The sequence below is a fragment of the Equus caballus genome, chromosome 22, assembly GCF_041296265.1.
Source record: "Equus caballus isolate H_3958 breed thoroughbred chromosome 22, TB-T2T, whole genome shotgun sequence".
NCBI classification, from domain to species: Eukaryota; Metazoa; Chordata; class Mammalia; order Perissodactyla; family Equidae; genus Equus; species Equus caballus.
This window is the reverse complement of record NC_091705.1, coordinates 45,865,625-45,893,109: the sequence shown is the minus strand read 5'-3', so window position 1 is coordinate 45,893,109 and position 27,485 is coordinate 45,865,625. Positions and strand designations below refer to the sequence as shown.

Sequence of the window (27,485 nt, the reverse complement as noted above, 5' to 3'; positions counted from 1 at the left end):
TCTGCAGAAATGATCAGATAATGAAACACCTTATATCTTTCCAAAGGGGTGAATCATTTTCTTTTAGGTGTCAAAGAAATAGCCAAATGTATCAGAATCAAAATCTGTCATGGAAAAAGCCAGCCAGATTCCCATTTCGAATGAGTAGTAGCGTCTAATGATGCAGAACCCTCTATGACACAGAGTCCCCTGATGCTTCAAGGATAAACACACACTCCCCCATCACAAACACAAAAGGCATCCTTGGATCCAGCAGTTGTAATGAGCTGAAAGTTTATTCCATTTCTAAAATACATTTAAACTCAAACCCATCACTTATATCTCCTTAATTCTGAAATCCAATTCTCAATTTGGGCACTTTACCAGTATCTTTTCAAAAGTTGGACTTTGGAAAATATATGCACCCTCAGACAGAAGGGGGAAAAAAACCCTATCAGACATGCACAAAACTTACACCCTTGAATATATTCCAATTTCCTCAGCCCTCATCTCCCTTAGCTTTTCACAATCAGTAAAGTGCAGTTACCAATCATTGGAAATGACATGAGCTTAATGTCAGAAATCATTTAGCTTAAATAAGAAAATAACTCCATTTAGCTTTCTCCCACAAAGTAAAATTAAGTTTGTTTAGCCCTTTTTTTATTTATCGCCAAAGGGCAGATTTAATTTCAAGGGAGTGAAAACCAAACTCATTCCAAGTAAAGTCTGAAGTTACCACTTTAATTTTGCTCTAACTACCGAGGCGCAAAGGCTGTAAGCATTAAACCAAAGAAGCATTAATTATGGAAAAACAATAGGTGAGTGGGACCCACTAAGCTTTTTAATCAGAGGGTAGAGGGTTGGGGGGAGAAGTCTGCCATTTTATTTTGCTATATTGCAAATACAAGCTTTAAGAAATCCCACCGGTTCTAAGAGGCCTTTTTAGCCCACCCCATTGGCCTCCAGTCTCAGGACTTACCAGATACATTAATCGAGGCCCCTGCCTCAATGATCCCACTGTTGGGCCTCACGCAGTACCTACGTGGTGCGGTGGTCTTCACTTTAAAACATACATTTCGGTCTGTCGGGTTGCCAAGCTTTAAGTTGGTGGTGACAACATCAGTGAAGGGACCTGTGGAATGAGACAGAGATTGATTGGGGATCTCGTAAGGAAAGTTTAGAACATTGACTGACTTATGTTCTAGGGTCAGGAGGGGTATGGAATATTGTTAAGAGAAGATTCAAGAGCCAAAACTGTCTCGCTATCATTGATAGGAGGGATGATGAGCTGAGGTTAACGTACCAACAGTAAGAGCTAAAATTCACCATGATCTCACCACGCCACCAAGCACCTAGTACAATTTCTAAAACACAGATATCGCATTGAAACCTCACAACTTTATGATTAATGCTGTTTTACAGATGAGAACACAGGCTCTGAAGACACGTTACCTGTCTAACTTTCCATGCTAGTTAGTGGTAGTTAGGATCTGTAACCAGGCAGCCTGAGTTTAAGGCCAGTCCTTAATCTACGCTAAATACTGATTTCCACAATAACAAGAGGAAACCTAATGGGGAGATGTAAGGGACTAGAATTGAGTCCATAATGATTATCAAGGGCAGAATGTGCCCAGAGTAGCAGATGTAAGAAGGACTCTGAGGTGTTAATGGTCTACAAACACAGAAAGCCCCAACAATACAGTGCTGCTGACAGAAAAATTAGTATCATCTTAGGCTACCGCAAGTTCTGGGTCCTGTAGGGCAGCCCACACCTGAAACATCACATTCAGTTGTAACTACCCAGGCTACTGGGAAGACTGAAACAAAGCTCAGTGCCCTGAGGGTATTTTTTTATTATTTATTCATTTTCTACTTTATTAGATTTTTTAATTAAAAAAGTAAAACATGCTTCCTAAAACAAGCCAAACAATAAAAGATGTATAAAGAGGAAGTTAATCAGCTTTCCCTTGTCCCCTGAGGTAACAATTATTAACAATACAGGAGGATCTTTCCACATCATCTGTGCTTATACAAACAGTACAAGCATGCACCGGGAGGGGGAATTAACAAAAACGGGATTACACTACTCACCTTACTCTGAAACTTGCTTTTCTTTCCATTTACCCATCAACGGACACCTGACCACTAGGTTTATTAAGGAGTCAGGTGGGAGGGTTGAACTACAAGACCTCTTAGGTCCTTTTCGACCCCTTTTCAAATTTACATTTTTCACCAGGTAAATCAATGATATCTTCCTGTTTCCTCCGGGCAAGCTCTTTACTCCTATCTTTACATTTACAAGGAGGCAGGAGATGGAGTGGGGAGATGTGTGTGCTCATGTGTCCATAACGTTGGTTACCTGTTCCCTAAGCAGACCCGACAAAGACGTTTAAATGTGTGCCTTGAAAATTTTTCAATCAGACTCCAAGCTCCTGAGGACAAGGATGATACTTTACCAGTTTCTGCATCTCAGGCACTGTTACCTAGCATCTAGTAAAGGTCTCAGAGCGACAGTGAGTGAGAGTGAGAGAGAGAAAGAGAGAAAGAGAGAGGGAGAGAGGGAGAGAGAGGGAGAGAGTGTGTGTATCTATCAATCTATAGACAGACAGATACTCATTCAGCAAGGAGGAAACTACCTTGTGGATTACACTAGCAAAATTAAAATCTCAGGCTGCTTTCTCTCCTCTAGAGATGCTCAGGGTATGAAAAATCAATTTGATATGGGCTTAACTTAAATATAAATTAAGAAATCAATATTGGTGGAAAGGAAGAAAGGAAAAGGGACTCAATTCTAAAATCAAATAAACTACAGCCAGTTCTGCTATAAAGCTTATTTTCAAAACGTGAATTTGTTCCAATGTGATTGATGTGCATATTAGGGGGACAATCGGAGCATAAAACGAATTTCACATTTGCTTATGCGTGATTTTGTCTGCAAGAAACGCTAGATGAACACAGAAAACTGCATCCCCAGCTGAACCGAGCTGCACAGAAATACACAAAATACACCCCTATACTAACACGTCAACCACCTGACAACGCCCTCAGTTCACTGGTGGGTTAGGAGCCACACCCAGCCATACCTGGTGTTACAACTTTCTGCTCGACTTCAGGAAACCCTCCTTCCTCGACTTCACAGTAAATCACACAGTGCAGCTCCGCCGACGCCCACTTCCACAGGTCCTCAGGTGAAGTGCCAGATGGACTGCAGTATTTATACATTTCCTACCCGTTTAACGGTGTAAAGCTGTGCTACTGCTTTTATTAGGTTCCTATCTTTCTGTGTGTGTGTGACTGACAAAGTTTTTGACTGCTGGGCACCTAACCCCAGGTCCCCCTCCTAAGTCCTGTGGGTTTTTTTACTGTGCTTTTTTGTATGGTATGGTGACTTGAGGAATGTACGTGTCGCACTATGGCAGAACTGACTATACTACTATCCTGCCTCGTCACTGCTTCAGGGTCACGTGGACTGAAAGCTATTCTCGTTCCATGGGCAGTGACACCTTCAAGGACAAAATGCCTGAAGAGATTTCTCCATTTGCTTACCTTTCCAACAAACCCTGCCTCTGGCCCTCTGGGAGTCCGGCTGGAAGCCATGAGAGGGAGGCACTATTTGGTACAGTTGCTGCCAGACGTCAGGAAAGGTGGAGTCTTTGGTATTGCATCCCACCTACTGGCTCCGTCACAAAGAACCCTTTCTCTACACTCAACATCATCTCCTTATGGAGAACTAAAAGCTTACACAGGAAGGAAGGTCCCCTGTGGCCCAAGAGGACTTTCAGCTACAGTGAGGGAGAGCCAGATGCTGACAAGGCTCCACCCTGTGTCAAGTGTTTGGCATCGAGGGAGAAAGCGGACACTTGGTGCTGAGGTAGTGCTTGGGGGATTGTGGAGGCAGCAGCTCTTCGTGACTCTACCCTTTCCCACTTTCCAACGCACGCAGTCTGACCCAAGCGAAGAGGGAGCAAGCCTGATCCCCCATTAAGTCTCTTTGCTTGCTTAGGGTGGAGATTACTTCAGCAATGGTAAAGAAAAAAGAACAGCTAAACACAACCAGAAAGCAATTAAACACATGGGGACCACAACCACCACGTACATACACTCCCTGGCCCTCACGTGAAAACTGCCAGTCACAAGAACTCCGCATAAGCACAGCTCCAGCTCAAACAGCCTCACAGTGGGGGGAAAGGAGAAGAAATCAGACACACGTGTGTCTACACAGAGACCCTCCCCCCCCGAAAAGGGGGAGCCTCCAATACAAAGCCCAGGGAAAAGGTGCTTGCTGCCAAGCTGAAGGGGCTTTGTAAACTACCAGGCCTCAGAGTTTTCCAGATATAAGCTTAAAGCTATTAGTTTCAACAATATTCTGCCTCAAGAACACGGAAGCATCTATCAGATCAGAATGCCAAGAATGCATAATGGTCCACAAACACACCCAAAAAAGTATAGATTCTTCTAAGGTGGGCTAATGCATACCGAATGCAGAAAACGGGAGGCCAGCATGGTCTCACTGTGAGGAAATTAATACTCAATTATTTACAACTCAGTTTCCAGCGTCTCTTCCTCCCCTTCTTGCCTCACGAAGTTGAGGGGAGGGGACTAAAGTTAAGTATTAGTTTATCCCTTACATTGACCTTTCACAAAAATAAACCAAATTTAACAGTAAACACTAAGGTGTTTTGGAAATTCCCCCAGTTAACCTATTACATAGCGATCTAAACAGTGTTTCAACCTATATGAATCACATAAAAGGTAGTCTAAATTATTGAAAGAAAAACAGTATTTGTAGTAATAAGCAGGATAAAATAAATATCCCAGATTTCTCCCTCAACACTCAATTCTGGGCCTTTAAGTGTAAGAGATTTCTTGGGCTTACATAGATTTTTATTTGCAAAACTCTGGAAGAAACTATACTGAAAATATATGCAAGTGAACAGCAACACTGGTAAAATAGCCAAGTCTCATGACTAAAACTCAAGATGTTTTATAAAAACAGCCAACCCCCTTCTCCCCACCCCAGGCAATTTACTCTAAGAATTTTATGGAAAATAAACTCTACTTGATTTGAGTAATTATAGGGAATAAACCATGTTAGTATTCTCCTTTTCCCCTGTATTAATGAATTAGAATACACAAAAACCTCAATAAAAATGATCTAAGGGCTTATGAGCATCATTCAGATTTTTACTAGTCACAGTCATTTCATAAAACTGCCATTTCCATTAAAGCATTATGTAAAAAATGGGATTTTACTATACCAACATGCATATTTATCCCAATGAATTTCAACACTGCTTACAAAGTACAGAGTCAATTTTACAAGTAAAATTTCCTCCAAAAGTTAGACTTTTCCTTTAAGAGGTGAAAAGAATGATCTGGTGTCTCTAGAACCGCAGTACATACTTTCAATCACTTCTCTTTCTATTCTTCAATTCCTTATTTTAGATAACGTTTATACAAAACTAGGAACTAAGCATCTAAAACGTGAAACAGGAGGTTGAAAAAAATGAAGCAACATGAATTTGAGAGAAATTAGGAATATTCTTAACTTGAACAATGTTCTTTATGCCCTATACTATGCATATTCATCTGTGAAACTTCTTGTGAGTTTGACAGATGCTCATGAATAGCATTAACTAACTGGAATATGAACCCTTTGACATGCTCTAAAACGTATGCATGGTATAAACCATTTCCCCCACCTACCCAGCTTGGCTTACTGTCATTGTAAAGGATGTATTTTAAGACAGTATGAAGAGCTAGAACTGACCTGTCTTAGAAAGCAAATAATACAATGCCAGCAGAAATACGCATAGCATCAAAAGTGAAAATAGGAATGGTTAATTTTTTAGTCTTAATTACAAAAATGGAGCCTTAGAATTATAAAGTGCTGGTTTAAAGGTCAAGGAAAGAAGGTCACAATCTAGCAAACTTCTCAACAGTAAGGGGTCAGGTTCCAGGTATTGAAAACTTTGTCAAACATGGCCGGAAAGATTTATCAATCAGGAAACACAGGAGCATTTTGTGGAAAAAGCATTTCATTAAATCCTTAAACATTTTACTGATCTATGTATGGTTTAAGTACTTCTTTTCCGTAATCGTTCATTCAGAGCTCCATAGAGAAAAAGACTTTAACAAAACTCTTCCTTTCAGGAAACGCAAAATCCATTTTTACAAAGAAATAACTTAAGAGTTCAGGTCCCACCACAAGTGGCCAAGTGGTTAAGTTCGGGCACTCCACTTCAGTGGCCTGGGGTTCGCTGGCTCAGATCCTGGGCGTGGACCTATGCACGCTCACCAAGCCATGCTGTGGAGGCATCCCACACAGAGGAGCCAGAATGACTTGCAACTAGGATACACACTATGTACTGGGACTTTGGGGAGGGAAAAAAAAAAGAGTTCAGGTCCCAATGATTCTAAAAGGTAACAGTGAAAGCTCCAAGTGAACTAACTTAAAACTCAATTGTGGCCTTACTTATGTGTGTAACCTCAAGCATATCAGGTCACCCCATCTGTAAATAGTAGGATACACTTCTTTAAGGGGTAAATATATCATTTTATTTTTACTCAGCAATTCAACTAGAAAATAAAGACACAAAATAAAAAACACATGAAACTATAAACTCCTAGAAGATAACATAGAAGAAAATCTAGATCATCTTGGGTTTGGTGATGACTTTTCAGATACAACACTGAAGGCACAATTCATGAAGGAAATAATCGATAGGCTGAACTTCATTAAAATTAAAAACACCTAACAACATCAAATGCTGGCAAGGAAGTGGAGCAACAGGAGCTCTCACTCATTGCTCTTGGGATGCAAAATGGTCTGGACACTCTGGAAGACAGTTTTGCTGTTTATTAAAAAAAAAACCTGAACATCCTCTTACCATACAATCCAGCAATCGCACTCCTTGGTATTTACTCAAAGGAGCTGAAAACTCATGTCCACACAAAAACCTGCACACAGGTGTTTATAGCAGTTTTACCCATACTGTCACAACTTGGAAGCAACCAAGATGCCCTTCAGTGGGTGCATGGATAAACTGTGATACATGCAGACAACAGACTATATAATCCAGCACTGAAATGAGCCATCATGCCATGAAAATTCAGACAAGGAGGAATCTTAAATGCATATTACTAACTTAAATAAGCCAATCTGAAAAGGCTACATCCCGTATGATTCCAATACTGGAAAAGGCAAAACTATGGAGAAAGTGAAAAGATCAGTGGTTGGCAGGGGTTAGGAGGGGAGGGATGAACAGACGGGGCACAGAGGATAGTTAGGGCAGTGAAGCTATCCTGCGTGACTCTATAATGGTGGACACGTGTCATTACACATTTGTGAAAACCCACAGAATGCACACCATCAGGACTGAAACCCTAATGTGGACTACAGACTTTAGGTGATAATGATGGTCGACATAGATTTATCGATTGTCAATCTATCACTCTAACGCTATACGTTGACAGTGGAGGAGGCTGTGCCTGTGTGTGGCTGGAGCTATACAAGAACTTTGTACTTTCTGCTCAGTTTTGCTGTGAACCAAAAACTGCTCTAAGAAATAAAGCTTTTCTTTTTCCTTCAAAAAAAGAGGAAGGGGCAGGCCTGGTGGCGTAGTGGTTAAGTTCGCGCGCTCTGCTTCAGCGGCCCTGGGTTCGCTGGTTCAGATCCTGGGTGCAGACCTAGCTCCACTCATCAGGCCACGCTGTGGCAGCATCCCACATAAAGCAGAGGAAGACTGGTACAGATGTTAGCTCAGGGCCAATCTTCCTCACAAAAAAAAAGAGAGAGGAGGAAAAAGAGTATTTGGCCTTTATATTAATTAAACTTTGGTAGCAACCCCAAACATTTCTATATTAAATATTGTGATTTTGAAATATATATTATATATAAATGGGTAAATAAAATATATATAAATGAATAAAGATGCTTTGTTTTGCAGAGATTGCTCTCCTTCCTTTTCCTGGAGTTCATGAAATTCTGGTGTTACGAATATATATTCTCCCTTTGTAATATATGTCTTGATGTAGCTACAATACTTTGAAACGCAAACTTGTATCTGTTACCAAGTAAGTTATATACCAATTTGATATATAATCTATCAGGTCTCAGCTTTCCAGACATAAACTTAAAGTTATTAGCTCCCCATCAGTTTTTTTCACTCCACATAAAAAGAGCTGTATTATTTTATATTCTTGCAAACACAATTTAGGTACAATATCTCTCCTTTCTTCAACCTTCCAAACAACAAGTTACGATATTTCACTTCAACTCTGAAAAGATTACCTTCTGGGAAGGTAATAATCTATCTCCAGAAGCCTAGGTGTGATGATGGATTTTGTTAAGACGATAAAATTATGCTTGAGGTTTTGATACAATAGACCCTGTATGGAAAAGCATATTAAAATGGGGGGAAATGGACACTATAAAGTAAAATCTGCTGGCTACCTTATAGACGTATCTAAAATTCATTCTTTGACAGTCTATTTTCATTAAAGGTATCCTATTGCTTCCTGCTTTCCCAACCCATCTGCAATGCACCAATAGTCACATTATTTCCTTTCTTGTTTATGTACGTCTTCCCCTTCCAGAATAGAAACGCCACGAACACAGAGACTTCTCTGTCCCTCAGTTCACTACCGATTGTTAGCATCAGAACACTTCCAGACGTAGAGCAGAGGCTAAATTTGCTGAATGAATGAATAAACGGCCATGCCATGCTTCTATCTACTTTAAACAGTGCTTTTATTCTTCCTGCATCCTCTTGTAGGCACAACCAGGCTTTGGGTGAGTGAACACTGAGACCACTGCTGCTCCCTCTCCAATATGACCACGCTTTTCATCTTCAGCACAGGACTTACCGTCAACTGGTACTTCACTTGTTCCTTTCCTATTTCCCATCTAGAGTAAACCTCCACATGAGAGGATGTGCCAGTCATCACTGGATGCCCTGAGCCTAGAACAGTGCAACACACGTAGTAAAAGGACCCAATAAATGTGTGTAGCATGAATGCATGCCACACTTCCTCGGACGCAACTCAACTCAGATTCTGGCACATTTCCTATAAACAGATGGCTACTCCGTAACTTGGATCTGAAGTCATGATAAATTTGTGCTGTTCATATACAGGTTGAAGGTATTAAAAATGTTCACCTGTGTCAATAATGCTTTCATCACGATTATTCTATGATAATTTTGTTTAAAGTTGCCCCCTCTAAAAAATGAAAAAAAGATATCATAGTCAAGATATTGAAAGAAGGTAAGCTCTAAAATACCCATGAATTCAAGAGTAAGGACATTAGGAGAAGTTTTTTCAAAAAATCTATTTTCTTGACTGAATTGTTGGCTTACATATTAAATGAATGCTTTAGAAACAAAAATAAAGTTTTGCAACCAATGTGTTTTTAACGGCAGACACTGGATTCCAATATTTCAGCAGAAAGCCTAATTGTGTAGCTCTTATTTTGAAATAGCCACACATAAAAAACTCTGCACATAGACCCATAACTTTCCTGAAGAAATCTTGGACTGCAAAGTGTTCTAAATTAATAAAGCAGCCTCCCTGATACCCTTGAGAGACAGCTAGCAACGGAGAAACATCACCCCCATTATTAGAGCAGGACAGATCAACACCAAGGACGCCGTCGAAGGCACACTAGAAGCCAGCACGACTGAAACAGCCCACACCCATCTTTCAGGCTGCTTATTTCACTCACTGGTTTTCTAGCTCCTTTGGAGCAGAAAGAAATAAAACTCAGTAGGCCACCAACTCCACGGGTGGGAAAACCGGACCACAAAGCACTAGTCTAAGAATTCAATACATCAAAGTACTATGGAAGCCTAAGATCAAACTCAGGAAAGCTACCCAAAAAGACATAAAGCTAGCCTAGGAAACTGAAAGATACTTGTAGCTTATGTTAACAGATAAGCAATTATTATTCAGAGTATATAAAGAACTCATTAATAATAAATGCGCTAAATTCTTATGAAGGAATACTATAGAACAATTGAAAATAATGAACAAGATCTGTATTTCATCAATAGATGGGTCTCAAAAACACGTTAAGTGATACATAAACTATGATACCACATTAAGCAATATAGGAAAAAAATGGAAATAGTTTACATACATTCCTCTGGAGGGTAAAGAAAGAGAGGAGCAGGAAAGGGCAGATATGGAGGGCAGAAATGTCTTCAAATTCCTAGTCAGGTTTAATGAGAAATATTTAAAACAAGTCTAACAAATTAATAACATTTAGTTATTCTGTATTTGGGTGTATATTCTATTACCACCCACATAAAGAAAGCTACGTATAGTTTACGTAAGATCCAGACAATGTTCTTTTGAGAGAATTTCTTCTTGCCCAGAATGCCTTGTCTATATAAAAATACTGGAATCCTGAATTGTGGATTCCATTATACCCACCATTATACCTACCTCAATAGCCACTCTTATGCAATTTGTAAAAATCAAGGTTATCATTTAAAACATGTTTAGAGTAGCAGTGGGCTCATTAATTCAAGACAAAGACCCAAAACTAAACTTGTGACAAAATCTATTAACAAGAACTTTGAAGACTAGAAGCCCTTACCCGTCTAAAGATAAATACTATGACTACTTCTCTCTAACGCAACACTTTTTTTTCTAAACAGAAAAATGGCTAAAGGTATTATATAAGAGCTGAAGCTTCACACATCCTATCTATATTCAGCACTAAGATTATAGTACACAGTTGACGATTATTTTAAGGTAACAGCACACCTGACTGGTATGAGTTTTATATATCAATTCTAAAAGAATCTCAGACTATTTAATAAACTGAATTTTTTCAATACACAATCTTTATTTCAGCGACTAACAAACATTTAGTAATTTTTCTCTATTTAGAAGACCAAAATTTGTAATTAGTCTTCACAAAAATAAACAAAAAGATAAGCAATATTCTACTCCAAATAAAATTCTACCTAAATGGAAGAGTGGCAAAACATGACATTTTTTTCACACAGAGCAGGAGGGCTCAAGACAGATATCATGTCAAGTGAGGGAGATGAATGATAGGAGAGCAAGGGGTCCCAATTTCTCATGGTCACAGGTGTGGTGTTAACTTCACTGAGTTACAAATGAACAGTTCAAGTCAAGAGCATAAAATAACTATCAGGAGAAGTAAAAACTTCCCCAAAATGTTCAGTCTTTAGGGGAGATGACAGACAGCACGTGAAAAGCGTCCACGTCAAAAGCAAGACATCCCAATACACAGCAGACACACAGGAAGAGAGCAAAGCACGCTTAGCATTCTGCACCTTCATGGTCCAACCTGAATTATCACTTTGTGAACAATGAGAAATAGCAGAGTGCGGTTTATCAGTTAGCATGTAATCTGCTCTGGTTTCCTTTTCAGTAGAGAACCTAAGTGGCTATACCAGTGAAAAGAGATTATCAACCAGGTCAGCGGCTTCTTAAACAAATTCAACAAGAAGCCAGGGAAAAAGGCTGTGAGACTTGGATGAAAAATATCTTCTATTTTCCTCTTTCTCTGCCTTTGGAAATCATACTCATTCTTCAAAGTTTTGCTCAAATGCCTTCTCTTTTGGAAAGGCTTACCTAATCTTTCAGTCCGAAAAAATTATTCCTTCCTATACTGTGTTCTAACAATAAGCTGATGATGGCCAAATTTACATCCGCAGCCTGACCCTGTCCCCTGACCTTACTTGTAGGTGGACTAAGCCTCAAATTTATCACATCCAAACAGCACTATTGAGTCCCATTCCCCTCCCCTAAACCCACAGCTCCCACCTCAGGAAAAGAAGCCACCGTTCAGCAAACTGCTTGAACCAAAAGCAGTCACCTTAGTTTCTTCTCTTCCCCTCCCACTGCACATTTAACCCATCAGCAAGTTCTGCCAGCTCTACCTTCGAAACAGATTTGGAATCTGAGCACCTCTCGCCACATTCTCTCTGCGGTCGCTACTCTGGTCCAAGCTGCGGACTCTTTCATACTCGTGGCCTGGATTATTGCAGGAACCTAACGGATTCTACACACACCACCACTCACACACCTCCCATAACCTACTTCCCCACACCAGCCTCGGTCATTTGAAAATGGACTCTTGCTCAGAAGACTCTTCATCGCTTCCCATCTCACAACAAAATCCAAAGTCTCTCCCGTGGCCTGCCCACCAGGAAGGCTCCTCCTTCTTCTCTGAGCCCATCTCCTACTGTGCCACTCCATCACTTCACTGCAGACACAACGACCTTGCTGCTCCTTGAACATACCAAGCTCATCGCCACTCGAGGGCCTTGCACTTGTCCTTCCCTCTGTCTGGAATGCTCTTCCTTCCAATGCATGCATGGCTCACACACTCATGTTATACAGGTCTCAGTTCAAGTATCACCTTCTCAGGGACATGGCCTTCTCCAATCACCCTCTTTAAAAGAGAACCCAGGCGCCAGTTCCGTGGCACAGTGGTTAAGTTCGGCACGCTCCGCTTTGGTAGCCCAGGTTCACAGGTTCAGATGCCAGGCGCAGGTCTACACCACTTGTCAGCCATGCTGTGGCAGCCACCCATATATAAAGTGGAGGAAGACTAGCACAGATGTTCACTCAGGGCTGGTCTTCCTCAAGCAAAAAAAGAGGAAGACTGGCAACAAATGTTAGCTCAGGGTGAAGCTTCCTCAACAATCAATCAATAAAACAAAATGCGGTCCATTAAAAAAAAACAGAACCCACTCCCAAACCCCTTTATCCTGCATTCCCCTCTCCCCATTTAGCACTTACCATTATCTGGCACCATATTATATGTATTTCCTGTCTTTTTATTTAATTCCCATCTTCCCCACCAGAAGATAAGCTCCATAATGCAAAGATTTGTCAGTTTTTTCATCTCAGTCTCTCAAGTATCCAGAACCATACTTAGCACATTGTAGGCATTCAATAAGTAACTGATGAATGGTCCCCATACTGTGCTAAGCCCTCAAGCTAGAGAGATGATACTTCTCCTGCCCAGAACCCTGAGAAGATAGAGTAAATATACTTGCAGAACCATTCCAGAACCCAACCAGAACTAAGAGGTAAGAATCTCTGGGATTGAGACTCTGGAATGACATATCTTGAAAAAAAAATCATCAAATTATAACAACGTTAGTTAACATTTAACAGTGCCATGCCTATTTTCGGCACTTTACGTGTATCTACTCCTTTACTCCTCCTAACATTCCCCACAGTGAAGAATCTGAGGCACCGGGAAGTTAAACCCTTTATCCAAGGTCACGTGACTTTTAGCAGCAGATCCAGGATTCACATCCAGACCATTTGGCCCTAGAATTCAACTCGTCAGTGCTGGGTAATGTACTACCTCTCACTGCATCGAATACCATATTAAAGCCCATGTATAAAGTCCTATGTAAACACAGGAGGGTGGGGAGGCGAGGAGCCGAACATGGAGGGAAGTCCTGGAGTTTGAAAAGATGAAGGGAGGTATAGACTGAGCTGCAAAGGCCCTGGGGAATGCACAGTGTGGTATGATCGCGTGCACGGCCCTGACAGGGGACATCACATGGTTAGAGCAGAAAGGGTCTGAGAGGAGTGAGTGAGAAATGGGACAAAAATCATGGCTGCTCATGCTTTTGAGAAACTTACAGTTTAAGTAAAAATAAAGTGTACAAACTGATTACCTTAATGCTATACAAGTCTCCAACAAGGTCTACATGAGGAAATGGAGGCAGAATATTAAAAAGGATTCTAGGAAGGGAGGCGTGAGGAAGGAAAATGAGTTTCCCTTTTCTGATCACGGACTCTTAAAAGTATTTACTGCCTCAACCAGCGTTCGCTATAAACCCAAGATAAGAATATATGTACTCAACGTGTGTCTGTGAGAGTGTGTGCGTGTCTGTTTGTTACTCTAAACAGCTTGTAAATATTGCAGGTGTTTAAAATGGAAAATAGAGGCCAGCCCAGAGGTGTAGTGGTTAAGTTCACACACTCTGCTGCGGTGGCCCAGGGTTTGCGAGTTCGGATCCCAGGTGCAGACCTACACACTGCTCATCAAGACATGCTCTGGCAGCATCCCACACACAAAACAGAGGAAGATGGGCACAGATATCAGCTCAGGGACAATCTTCCTTAAGCAAAAAGAGGAAAACTGGCAACAGATGTTAGCTCAGGGCTGCTCTTCCTCGTACAAAAAATAGGGAAAATAAAAGCTGAGACTGTTTTAAAAAAAAAGGGTGGGGGCCTGTTTTTGAAAGGCTTTGATTCTGGCCTAAGAATGCTGAACATTAACCTGTAAGATCCAGGGATCAGTGAATGTTTTAAAATAAAGAAATGACACAATCAAATTTCAATTTTAGAAAAATAACTCTGAAAACTGTATTCAGGATAGCTTGAAGGGTGAGGGAAGTAGGGAGAAAAATTAAAGACAGAGCTGGGACACGGGGCAATAATCCCAAAGGGAGAGGGCCCATCCTCAGGATCCGGGACTGGAATGGAAAGAAGCAAAGGGGCCCAGGAGACGCTGCTGATGAAACGGACTGACGGGATGTGAGAGGAGAGGAGGAAGAGGGAGGGAAAGATGAGCGCAGGATTTCTGGCTTACCCAATTGGGTGCAAGGTCCATTCCCAAGAAATGGAAGACACAATCAATGGGAACAAGAGGACAAATCCCGAATGCAGTGTAGAATGTGTTGAGTCTGATGTGCTTTCATGACAGCCAGATAGGCAGGGCTATCCAATAGGCAGAAAGCCTAGAAATCAAAAGATCTGCTTGGAGATGCTGATTTGGAAGTTTTCTGTGTAGAAGTGAGAGCTGAAGGTACTATTAATGAGATAACATAAACAGAATGGTTAAATGAAGAAGACTGAGGACAGAAGCCTGGGAAACGTCAATATCCAGTAACAGAGATGATAAAGAGGTGGGCAGAGGCCAGCCCCATGGCTGAGTGGTTAGGTTCACACGCTCCACTTTAGCGGCCCAGGGTTTCGCCCGTTTGGATTGTGGGCGCAGACCTGGCAGCGCTCATCAAGCCATGCTGAGGCAGCATCACACACAGCAGAACTAGAAGGACCTGCAGCTACAACATACAACTATGTACTGGGGGGCTTTGGGGAGAAGAAGAAGAAGAAAAAAACATGATTAAAAAAGAGGTGGGCAGTTCACCAGATGTCAAGGACAAATGTCATAAAGAGAAACCTGATGCACTGAGAGGGTTTCAGTGGAGGGGGAAGATCTGAGAATTGAAAAGAAAGAGAAGACGTAAACCAGTAACTGACACTCATTGCTTCCAAAAATTCAGTTGTGATGGAAGACTAGACGTTTGCTCAAGTCAGGGAAGATCTGAAGGAATGTGATTTCTTTTTAGGAACGGGTAACTTAAGCATGTTTGTAGGCACGGGGAAGAAATCAAGCAGAAGAGAAATCTGAGACATCAGAAGCAGAGAGGCTGACTAACGGAGCAGCGCACCATAAGCGATGAGAAAGGAATGGAGTAAAGAGCACTAGGTGAGGAGGCAGTCCTGACTGCGAAATAGGAGGGAGGGACAGGTGAAAACAGAGGTTTGCAGAAGACAGGAACGGTAGCAGCACTTGGGAGGAAACTTTTAAATATTTTCTGAGCAAAATACACTGTCCACGTAGATCAGCTCACACAGCGGGCCTCACTGACGGGTTTCACCACTCCTTGCCACAGAAAGCCGTCTTCTCTCTTTTTCCCCTCTCTTCTTTTTCAGCATTCTTTGACCCAGACACCATTAACTCCCTGAGAACCTGCCATGTGCCATGCACTGTGCTAGGCACCGGGATCTGGGGATAAAAGACACAGTCCAAAAATGGCAAAGGTATCGCTGACTAAAGGGAAAGGAAGTCAAGTAGCCAAACGTAACCCACTGTAGCGAGGTCGGGGCCCAGGGCACAGGCACCCTGAGCATCAGGAAAAGTGACCTCAGAGCAGCGAGCTGTGTTGAGCCTTGAAGGTAAGTGGGAGGAAACAGTGAAGCAGGAGGAGGACTGAACTCATTCTGAGTGGTAGAAACAATATATGCAAAAGCCCTGCCACCAGGGAGAAGGGAAGGCTGGAGTGTCAGCTGAAGCGTGAGGAAAGATGATGCTGGAGAGATAAGGGCAACAGGCAGAACGATTTCCCAGGTCTTGTTAAAGAATTTAAACTTTACTCTTTAGGCAAAGGGGAGACATTTAATGATTTTAAGCAAGCAAGAGATAAGCTCAGATTTGCATATTTGTAAGTGGCATCAGTATGGAGAGGAGAGAGAGGACTCAGACAGGAAAACAAGTTAAGAAGGCATTATAGTCATCCAGGGGAAAATGAGACAGCCATAGTGAGGACAAGGAAGAAGGGGCAGATCTGAGTCATGGAGTCTCTGCGTTGGTCGACTGTGGACGTGGGTACTATTCAAGTGAGATATATGCAGGAAGAGGAGGTTTGGAGGAAAAAGGAGTGGTGAGGAGTGTAGTTTGGGGCACGCTGCATTTGAAGTACCTGTGGCCCTATATATGGGCTTGGGTCAGGCCTGGGATCATCTGTAAGTGATGTCAGAAGCCAAAGATACTGGCAGAAGAGCTCCCCAATGGGGAAGAAGGAAGACAGAGGGGGAAACAGAAAGAGAGAGACGGAGAGAAGAGGAGCAAGAAGTGGGGGAGAAGGAAAATCTGTAACCCTCAGCATTATCAACGGAACTCCACGAGAAGTGGGCAAAAGTAGCCAAATGGGTGGAAAAAAGCCAAGAGAGAGTGATGAGGGAGGCAAAGGGAAGACTGTCAAGAAGCAGGATAGCAACAGGTGTCAAATGGCACAGAGAGTACACACAAGGTGAAGGAGGAGGCAAAGAGCGTCAGCCCCCGGGACCTAGCGGTTAAGTTCAGCTTGCTCTGCTTCGGCAGCCTGGGTTCAGCTCCCGGGTGCAGACCTATACCACTCTGTTAGCAGCCATGCTGTGCTGGCAGTCCACATACTAAAAGAAACAGAGGAAGACTGGCACGGATGTTAGCTCAGGGTGAATCTTCCTCAGTTAAAAAAAAAAAAAACACCAAGGATATGTGTAGTAATGAAGCTCCTGGGCAATGAGGTTAGGAGCAAACGAGAAAACGGAGATCTAGACTACTGTTTCCAGAAGCTTGCTAGGATAAGAAGGAAAGTGAAGAAAGAAGCTAGAAAGGGCAAACACAACTAAAAAAACAGTTATTCTTTTTTAAAGGTCTAAGAGACAACACTCAGATGTTGACTGAAGACGACTAATCACCAAAGCTGTGTTCAGTGCTAAGGTATGTCAAGAAAAAAGAAACAATCTTGCTCTGAAGGAGAAAAGCAACAAAGGCATTCATTTAAAAATAATAATAAAATAAAATACAAAGACCCAAATGAACTGATCAACTTTTCTCTGAACTTCCCTGGATGACCTCTCATGTTTCTTCCACCTCTGCCCTTCTCTGTGAGATTAGAGGTCAAGTGGGCACCCACAGTAAACCGTGGTCCTCCTGTCCCCAAACCACACGAGAAGTTTTGAATGAGTCTGTCTGCAGATTCTCTAAGGAGTGATTCATGGCTTTCCTTCATCCAATTAGCAAAGAAGTATCTGACTTGAAAAAGGTCAAAAAGCACAGATTTAGACTTTCAGAGCAGTCCATCAGGATACATTTATGTGCCAACAAATCAATCCGACCAACAGAATCAGAATTCAAATAAGCCTCCACAAGGACAACCTTTGGTTTTTCGGCAAATCCCTCTTTTTATTCTTGCGTATGCTTCTATCTCAAATGGTCATACCAAACATTAAAAAGATGACCAAGTCCAGGGTTGTATCCCTTCTTTGGGGTTACCAGGAGAAGAAAACGACGGTAAGAAAAGAATATACTCTATTAGTCACTCCTGGGAAAAACTAAAGACATGATACCTATAGGAGCCTGCATTCTAGCAGGGAAGACAAAGCAATGAGTTACAGCAGCACACGGAGAGTAAGACATCAACAAGATATGCAAGGCCGGCCCGGTGGCACAACGGTTAAGTGTGCACATTCTGCTTTGGCGGCCCAGGGTTCACAGGTTTGGATCCCGGGTGTGGACATGGCACCGCTTGGCAAGCCATGCTGTGGCAGGCGTCCCACACAGAAAGCAGAGGAAGATGGGCACGGATGTTAGCTCAGGGCTGGCCTCCTAGGCAGAAACAGGAGGACTGGTGGCAGATGTTACCTCAGGGCTAATCTTCCTCAAAATAAATAAATAAATAAGAAAATCAAGGGCCTTCCTAGTCAGCACACTCTAACTAGTCTTTTAAGGGAAGAAAAACAGCCAACATAATGATAAAAACCATGGTTTGCAGTCAGACAGATCTTGGTTCCAATCCCAGCTCCATCTTTCCTTCAGGTTCATAACTTAGGTACCTTAGGTTGGATCTGAGGGTCCTAACTGAGGCTCCACTTCCTAGGCTTGCTGTAAGAATCAAATAAATGAGCTCTTATAGAAAAATGCCTCGCACACACCATAAACTCACCAAGTCACAAATCTCAAATGACACCTTCCCTGTGAAATCCAAACCCGGAAGCAGAATTAACACAGCTTTTTCTAGCTCCCAATGGGGGGCAGCCCGTAAGTGTCCTATATCCATATTCTCTTCTCTCCCCTCACCACCCAGAGGCTGGAAACTTTAAGGGTCAGAACTCCTCCCTAGTCCCCAACCCAGTGCCTGGCCCATAGGCAGCTTTCAGTATGTGGTAAGTGAACCGGTCCTCAAGAGGGCTTCTGTCCGTGAAGAAACCTCAAAGGATGAGGTGTGAAAAGGAGGAAACCCGAAATCGTCCCAGTTTGGGGGAATGATGACTTCCCAAAGTATACCTCATACAGAAAAGAACAGTACTTTTTGTTATTCACCTTCAGTTTCTCTCTTTCAGTATTTGAGAACTCTCTAGCTATACATTAACACCCTTCTTTGTTTCTCTGCCTAAGGCAGTGGCCTGTCAGGAGCACTCAGAACTAAGGGCTTTGCAGCCCCACGTGTAGTTACGGCGGCGCCTACACAGCTCATTTATTTTAGACATTCCTATCTTAATAAGCACCCTTTCAAACTTCTCTAATTCCCACTTTACAAATCTGCAAACCTGTGAAATCTCCACCACACACAAGTGTCACCCTCCCTTCCAAAGATCCAATACAAGAACTGCCAATTACTCGAAAGTTCATGTCTTTAAATACAGAGAGTCATGGAACACCATCAAAATCTGATATAAAAAGTGAATATTTACAAGGTAAATCAAAGAGTGCTTTGGAGTCATCAACACGAATTTTCAAAAAGTATGGTAAGAAATCTCTCCTAAAAAAATTCCACAAAAAAATAACTCAATTAATTAATGTTCTTAACACATTATCCTGACAGCCACTAATATTTCCTTAATGGTTATGAATTCCCTGCCTCTCCGCCCCAAGAATGAACTCCATTATGAGCTCACTCTACAGAGCTGCTAGTGACGCACTAGAAGAAATGGGCTTGGGCACTAGACAAACCTGGGTTAATCTCTGCACCGTCGTTTATCGTGTGGCCGCATCCAGGGGCAGGCTACCTAACTACTGAGTAACTCACCTCACAGGACTGCGAAGGGGATTAAACAATAAGATAAAGAACATAAAGCATCCAGCACAGTCCCTAGACTTTGCCGACTATCTTCCAGAAATTAAGCATTTACCTTACGCACTGTTCATTCTGGCCTTATCTTTTCTTTCCCCTCATGCAGCAAAATGAACATCGGCACCCACTACAGCCACTGCTTTTAACTCCAGACCCAACCCACTGGAGGGGGTCAAGGAGAGTCCATCAGTTCGCCCCTTACAAACATGCCCTCTGCTCCTAGTTCCCTAGGGCCAGTTGTCTGTTCCTCTCCATTCTCTTAGCACCCTCCAGCCTTTAAAGACAACCCAAGGAACTTACAGTCGTAAAGGTTCCAAGCCACATAACAAGCAATTCAAATCTAGGTAAATGGTCCGGGGGCCCATTCCACTGTCTTAAAGTACAACCCAAAAGATACAAACAACAGCCCCAATCTCTCTCTCCCCCAAAATATGTACTTCCCGAACCCCCTTCCCAGACAGGCTAAGGTTATAAGAGCCTACTGAAATGCCAACTGTATACTAATTCAAACACGTTACAGGCGTCGGTAAGAACACGTGCCCACCAGCAGCACTTCACGTGCCCACACGGGTGCGCGCACACAAACCAAAGCCTCAGTGAAGACACTACCTGACACAGACAAAGAGCAATACTAACCCAGTCGAAAACCCTTCTGAAAGAATGAAGGAAAATTCTAGGAAGGTATTTCTAGCTTTACAGTTTTGTACAATTAATGCCAAAATATTATTAAAAGCAAGCCCATCAAGAATTTTCCATGGGACTATATGCCATTTTCTTATCGATTTCTTTTTTCCCATGCAAGGGGGGAAACCCTATAGCACATTAAGACATTTGTTTCTGTTAAAACAACACATTTAACATTTTGAAAAATATACTCTGGAGATAGTTTTGCCACATTGATATTTTCTAAAATAATCTTAAAATGACTGTCAAGTTCAGTAACTTTGTTTCTGTAACAAAGCTCTTTAAATAACTCTTGTTTTTGTAAAGCCAGCAGCCCTGGTCTGTGAGGTAAAAACTTCAAGGAATGCACATATTCACTGAGCTAGGGCTAAAGCAATCCTGGATATGCTATGTTGACGACAGCCTGAACGCAACTTGTTTTTAACACAATCCTTGTTGCAAAATAACCATACAGAAGGCTTTTATTTTATTTTATTAAAGACACTCTATGGCAACTTTGTCTTGACTAATGGAACTCAGCCCTCTTTGTGTTCTTCTTGTCATCTTGCTGAAGCCCGTGCTCATTTGTTCCAAATCATGGTCCCTCAGGTGGCAAATTTTTCAAATACAAATGGGGGATTATGAAGCAATCTGGGAGATCATTCTTTATGTAAAAATTCAAGTTTCAGGTTCTAAAAATCAAGCCTAAGGGTAGTGTTAGAGTGATAATCAATGTCTTCTATTCCCTTGACTCCTTTCCTCATTTTCCACTACTTAGTGATAACACTGCCCAAAGTTCTCAGTATTTTGCCTTCAGCACTGGAAGGAAAGATGCTATATAATTTTAATAAGTAAAAGATAGTGTAAATGTTTAAGAGTTCATCTCTGTAATAAGCATCAATTCAGACTAATTATTTTAATAAATCCACACTTGGATGCAAAGCTACCAGGTAATTATGAAGATAACTGTAATGCATGTTACAATCACACACATCAAGAAACTAGCACTACTTTCCAAATATAAGCACATGGCCAAGAACTATCCATTTTTTTCCCCTAAGGAGTTAACTATCAAGAAAAGTGGATAAAAGAAAGTTAACTTCTGGTTCACATTTTTCTCCCAGGAACAAAAACTCAAAAATAAATAGTGTAATCTATGAAGATTTAAGTTTGACTAAAGCCTAGTAAGTTTAATGCCACTTGCTTTTGATGAGCAAGCTGGTTAATAATTAAATAAATGAAGATAATCTATTCAGGATGGATTTAAACTACTACTATAAAGAATCTTAAGCAGACTGCTGACATTCTGTTGTGCTGTAAAACAGTCTGCTTCACGTGATCATGAAATGTTAAGGAAATCAGTGCTATTCCAAAGCTAAAGAATTAATCCTGTAGCTAGCACCTGAAAGATAATTACTGCATTGAACTGACTATATCTGCAGGGTTTTATATTTTTTAGCTTCCCAAACAATATTAAATTACACACTAAGGGGGTGATTCTAAGCATGCTTTCCTTATCCAAATGATAGTGTTCCTAACTTACCTACCATCTATAGCCCCCAAGTTCCTACTATTATCTCCCCAAAGCGGTAACCAACCACACCAACCCACTGGTTCTATCCCACCGGAAATCCCTACTGACCAACAGCAGAACTCTGAGACTTCCTGAAGGCCACTGGTTTAGTCTCAGAAGAAAGCAAGGGTGAATGAGTCCACAGAGGGTTTAAACCTTAAACATCCTCATGAGCTAGTTAGTTAACAGACCACTCTCACCCGACAGTATCACTGGGGGGCGGGGTGGAGGTGGTGCTAGGATGTGAAGAAGGATTAAGAGTCCCGGACAATGACAAAAAAAATAGAAGGCATTCTATATACCACAGATGGAATACGATGGAAGGGGAGGCAGAGGAGAGAGAAAGAAGACAAGAGAGAGAAAATGCCCTGAAAGTGACTCATTCCGAAAGCCCTTTGAGCTGGGCGGCAAGTAGGACCTCAGAACGAGGAGATGGAAAGAAAAGGACTAGGCCTTGGAAGTGAGAGAAACAGAAAGAGTGACAACGCAAAGCACACATTCCACAGGTTTCCAAAAACCCTTCACTCTTTCAGAAAGGTCCCCCAATCCAAAAGAGCTCCCACTGTTTCACCAAGGCAAATGTCACAGTGTTGTGCTTCTTTCAAGAGGCCAGTAGTCTTTCGCCTCTGATACCTGCCACAATGTAGACGGCACTTTCTAAAAGACTGACCAAGGCCATGCGAGTCTGTGTTCTCTTTTCTTCTTAACATCCTTGAATTCAACATAATTACACAAAATGCCCACACTGAAAAAGAATCCAACATATACAATCCCATATCATCTTAGGCTGCACTTACAAGATGATTAATTATTTTCCTTTGGATGACAGGCATTTGAATTATCACCTTCTTATTAAGCAAAGTTAGCTTACAAGTTTGATTCATCTAAGTGAACCACCCCAAGTCAGAGTCACCACTCTGAGTGACTTGGAAGAGACGTTAAATATGCCAGTTCTGATCCTGAAATGAATGATATCTATACAGCAAGCCAGGGCACTGAGCCTCTACCCTATTTCATGGTCTTAGTGCTCAGTTTAAAACAAACAAATCTCATAAAGTGGTTTACACATGCCTGAATACGCCTCTTCTGAAGTCATGAGCCAACAGCCTTCAGCAGTGGGACACCGCGACTTCTCTCGGACCACTTCCCTAGCAAAAATATCCAGTGACTTTGCCCATCATTACTTCGGCCAACCCAGGGCCAGAAAAATCACTCTTCTCTTCCATATCTTTCAGGTAAAGAAGTTGAAATGATGAAGTCAGTTGTCTAAATACAACCACCAATCTCTGTGTAATATTGTGCATTTACAAAGCACGGCTTCTAAACAGTAACAAAACTTTCTACAGGAGGAAAGGCAGACATGAGCGGCAGCCCCATGGACTGACGAGTGACCCCAGGCTTTGGGGAGTGAAGTGGTCAAACATCTCTAAGTGAAAGAAGTGGGACAAAAACTCCAATTTCTCAAATTAGTGCCTCTTTCCATAACATCACATTAGAGAAGAGCGTATATACTGCAGGTGGGGGTTGAGGTTGCAAGGGATCGATCAAGGAAGGACTAGCTGAGAAGCAACACAATTTGCACTTGGACAGTGGCTGCATCTGCACACAGGTGGCCTTAGAAGATCTGACTCCTGTCTACTAGCAGCCTCATCTTCCTACTTTGCCTTGCAACCAACAAATGCTCGTTGCTGCTGTCATGCAGACCTACTAGTGGCATCCCAAAGGAGCCCAGTCACCTCAGCCTTTGTGCCTCAGTACATGCAATTTCCTCTGCCTGACAAGCTCCCCATCCAGATATTTCTTCTTTTAGCCTGCTTCCATTCGACCTTTAAACTCAGCTCAAATGACACCTCTCTCAGGAGCTGACCTCCTTCGTGCTGCCGGAGCACTCAGGATCACCTTCTATCACTGCACTGTCCTGCCTCATTCTGTCATCTGCGCCCTTCCCTAGATTTCAGTGCTGGGGTAGGGTGTTGAGGGAGAACGGGGGCACACATATGATGTGACTCATCCTTTCCTGGTACCTGACACATGGAGCACTCAGTAAACGTTTGTGGACTAAATGAATGAATATGCCAATTCCCAGGAGTGGCCAAGCCACAGGCTTCCAATGTCAAGAACTTCAGACAACTCAGGTGGAAACCATCATCTTCCACAATCACTTTAGCAACCTGGACTCCTTTTCCAGCCTGGCTCCTCTAGGAGGCCATGAGAACGTCACGCAAGCTCAAAGACTGTCATGGAATTTAATCCATGTTAGGCTTTTGTGATTTTTTTTTTTAAATTTTTGTTTTATTTTCATTTTAACTACAAAACTCTTGCTTCTTTATGCATCTGGGGTCATTTCAGATTGTTAAGCTGAGAGGCAAAGTTCTAGACAGCTACAGTTCTGGACTATCTCCCAGGGTCAGAAAACATAATTGTTAAGAGGGTGAGCTCATGGGGCTGCCCCGTAGCTAAGTGGTTACGTTCCCACACTCCACTTCGGTGGCCCAGGGTTTCACAGGTTCGGATCCTGGGCACAGACCTAGCACAGCTCATCAAGCCATGCTGAGGTGGCGTCCCACAGAGCAGAACCAGAAGGACCTACAACTAGAATATACAACTATGTACTGGGGGGCTTTGGGGAGAGGAAAAAAACAGGGTGAGCTCTAAAGCCTGGGCTCAAATGTGCCATTTGCCAACTGGGCAACTTTGGGTAAGTTATCCTACACTACTTCCTGCCACTACATATACACCGGGGTGCCTCTGGCCAACATCCATTCCCCAAATATCTACTGAGCACCTGCTGTGGGCCAAGCGCTGGCCATCCGACCTCACGCATACTCGCACCATGTCGGCCGGTTTTATTTCCTTCACAGCACTTACCACCATCTGAAACGCTGCCATTTGCTGGTTTGTCTGCCCTGATTAGCAGGCAAGCTCCATGAGGGCAGGGGACTCGTCTGTCTGGTTCGTTCCCTGTCTCTCCAGTGCCAAGCACATGACTACCAGTTACTCAACACATTTGAAAAGAAGGAATCAAGTCACACAGCTCCCTACTGTCTCACGGGCTCATATTGTGGAGGAGAAGGGGGGAAAAATCATGAAAATCGTTACAAAGGGCCCCGGCTTGCCCCCAGCACAGCCGCGCACCAGGCTTCCTCTGGCTCCCGTTCCAGGCTGCTCTGGGTGGAAGGCCTCGCAGCCCCCCGCAGACCCCCAGCGCACGGACGCGAGCAGGGGCACGGGAAGACAGCAGAAGGCAGGTCAGCCCGTCCCCTCCCCGCGCCCGCGGAGGCGCCTGCGGAACCTCGGCCCCCGACACGTGCTGGGCACGGAGCAGAGCGACGACCGGTCCGGCCCGCATGGAGTTTCCCTTCGAGCGCCGCAAGCTGGCACACAGGCGGGAAAAGGTGCTCGTGGGAAGCGAGCGCCGCGCGGCCCGCGGCCGGGCGCCGTGACAGGGGATGCCCGCGGGCGTCCAGGCGGGCGGGGGGCCAGGGCAGGCCTCCCCGAGGAGCTGACATCTGACCTAAGCCCCCAAGAGGGCAACCTCGTGGAGCGCAGGGAAGAGCCTTCCCGGCAAAGGGGGCGCCCACGGTTGTGCTCGGGAGCGGACGGCCCCGGGCCGGACGGTCGCCGCCAACATGTCCCCGGGCCCGGCGGCTCGAGGGCGCGGCGCGCGGCTCGGGAGGAGGGGCGGCGCGGGGCCTCCCGGCCCGGGGCGCGGGCGGGCGGGCGCGCCGTCGGGGCGGGGCGGGGCGGGGCCGACGTCACTGCGCGGCCGGGCCCCCGGAGCGCGGGGGGGGGGCGGGGGTGCCGGGCGGCGGCCGGGCCCGCGGCCGAACATGGCGGGCCTCCGGGCTTACCTCGGAATTTGAGCTCGTGCTGCGGCTCGAGGCTCAGGACCTGCTCCACCTTCGCCATGTTCCTCGGCGGCGGGGCACCTCAGGCGGGAGACCCCTGAGCGGTCACCTGGAGCGGGAGGCGGGAAGGCTGCGCCCCCTTTAAATTTAGAAGGGGGGGCCGGCCGGGGCGCGGGCGGGGGTCGCCGACAGGGTGCGCGCGGGGGGGCGGCCTACGCGGTACAGGCGCAGGGGCGGAGGGCGAGGGCGAGGCCGCGGTGCCCGGCGAGCGCACGGCACGCACGCACGCACGCAGCGACGCACGCACGCACGCAGCAGGCTGGCCGGCTCGGCCCTGCGCGCGCGTCCCCCCTCCAGGGACAGTGCGCAGGCGCGGCGCTGGCCGGGGGGGCGGGGCTGCCGGGCGGCAGGGGGCGGGGCGTCTAGAAGTCCGGAGGAGGGGCGGGTCCGGGACGCCTAGAAACGAGGACTGTCACCGCGAAGATTACTTATTCAGGGGCCAAGGGAAAGAGCCGTTGTGTGAAGTGCTTTACTCAATAGTAATGAGAAGAATAAACTTGACTTTTCTTTTGCTTGTGTAGTGCCAGGCACTGTTAGAGACTTTGAATAATAATGAAAGTACTATTTATTCTCCCTATAAACGTAATGTTGATAGGTGAATGATGTGTGCTAAGCGCTGTGACATGTGGTAAACAATAAATATAAATATAGTAAGCTACCAATTATTGCTTGCTTGTTGTGTGCCATTCTGCTGAATGCTTTCAATAACAACAGCGGCAGCTATAATAAATAATAGCTACTCTACATTAAATGTTTACTGTATAACAAGCACTGTGCTGAATCCTTCACTAATAGAGGCAACAAATATTTAGAAATACAATAAGCAGAAAAGTTGACCTTGTTCCTACCCTCTCGCTAGAGCCTATTGGAGAGAAAGCCTTTGAATAAATAACCACACAAATTATGTGATTAAAAATTCCTGGGAACCCAGGTCTCCTTGGCCTCAAAAGTGAACACTCTACATCAGTACTGCCATTTAAGTTTTATTTCAGTATATAATGTTTACCACATAAAATATGTGTTCTTAATAGTCTCCTATATATATGTATATAGATGAAACAGACACAGCAAATAGTTAAAATGTTAACTCTGCATGGCAGACATATGGGTATTCTTTGTACTATTCCCACTTTTCTGTACACTTAAATTTTTCATGATAAAAAAGTTTTTAAAAAAATAATCTTTGTCTTTTAACTAGAGCATTTGGTCCATTTATACTTATTATATTTACTGATAAACACTGTATCTGGATTTATTTCTATCATATTATTTTGTGCTTTCTATTTGTCATGCTTGTTTTTTCTTTTTCCTCTCATTTATTGCTTCTTTAGGGCTGATTTTTTTTCTCATTCCATTTTTCTTCCTCTTATACACTCTATTTCTGTTGTTTAAGTAATTACCCTAGAAATTTGACATGGGTGCTTATCTTATGAAAGGCCAATTTCTTAAATATCTTTACCTTGCTCTCTTAAAATATAAGTACTTTCAGATACTTTAATCACTCATCCTCTAAATTATATGCCTTAATTGTGGTCTATTTTAATTTTAATCTTTCCCTTTTTCACCCCATGAGTCATTACTAACTTGCTTTATATAGTTGATGTTAGTTTAGACTCAACCACGCATTTACCAATTTCTTTGCTCATCTTTGCTTCTTGCATCTCAGAACTTAGAACTAGGATCACTTTCCTTGTGCCCAAAGTACATCCTTTAAATTCTATTTCAGTGAGG

At 43.4% G+C, this 27,485-nt stretch overlaps 1 protein-coding gene across 2 annotated transcripts in view; it reads right to left on the bottom strand.

The window, feature by feature from the left end:
• VAPB (VAMP associated protein B and C) overlaps positions 1-26,071 on the bottom strand; it is a 48,151-nt gene extending 22,080 nt beyond the window's left edge. The window contains exons 1-2 of one of the 2 annotated variants that reach the window (XM_023626808.2): positions 25,698-26,071; positions 959-1,111 (exon numbers count right to left, since the gene is read on the bottom strand). In XM_023626808.2, coding sequence (XP_023482576.1) covers positions 959-1,111; positions 25,698-25,755 — 211 coding nt within the window. In that variant the 5' untranslated portion in view covers positions 25,756-26,071. The remainder of the gene's footprint in view (positions 1-958; positions 1,112-25,697) is intronic. The other variant, XM_023626809.2, reaches the window with a different exon arrangement.
• Between the last annotated feature and the right edge of the window lie 1,414 nt (positions 26,072-27,485).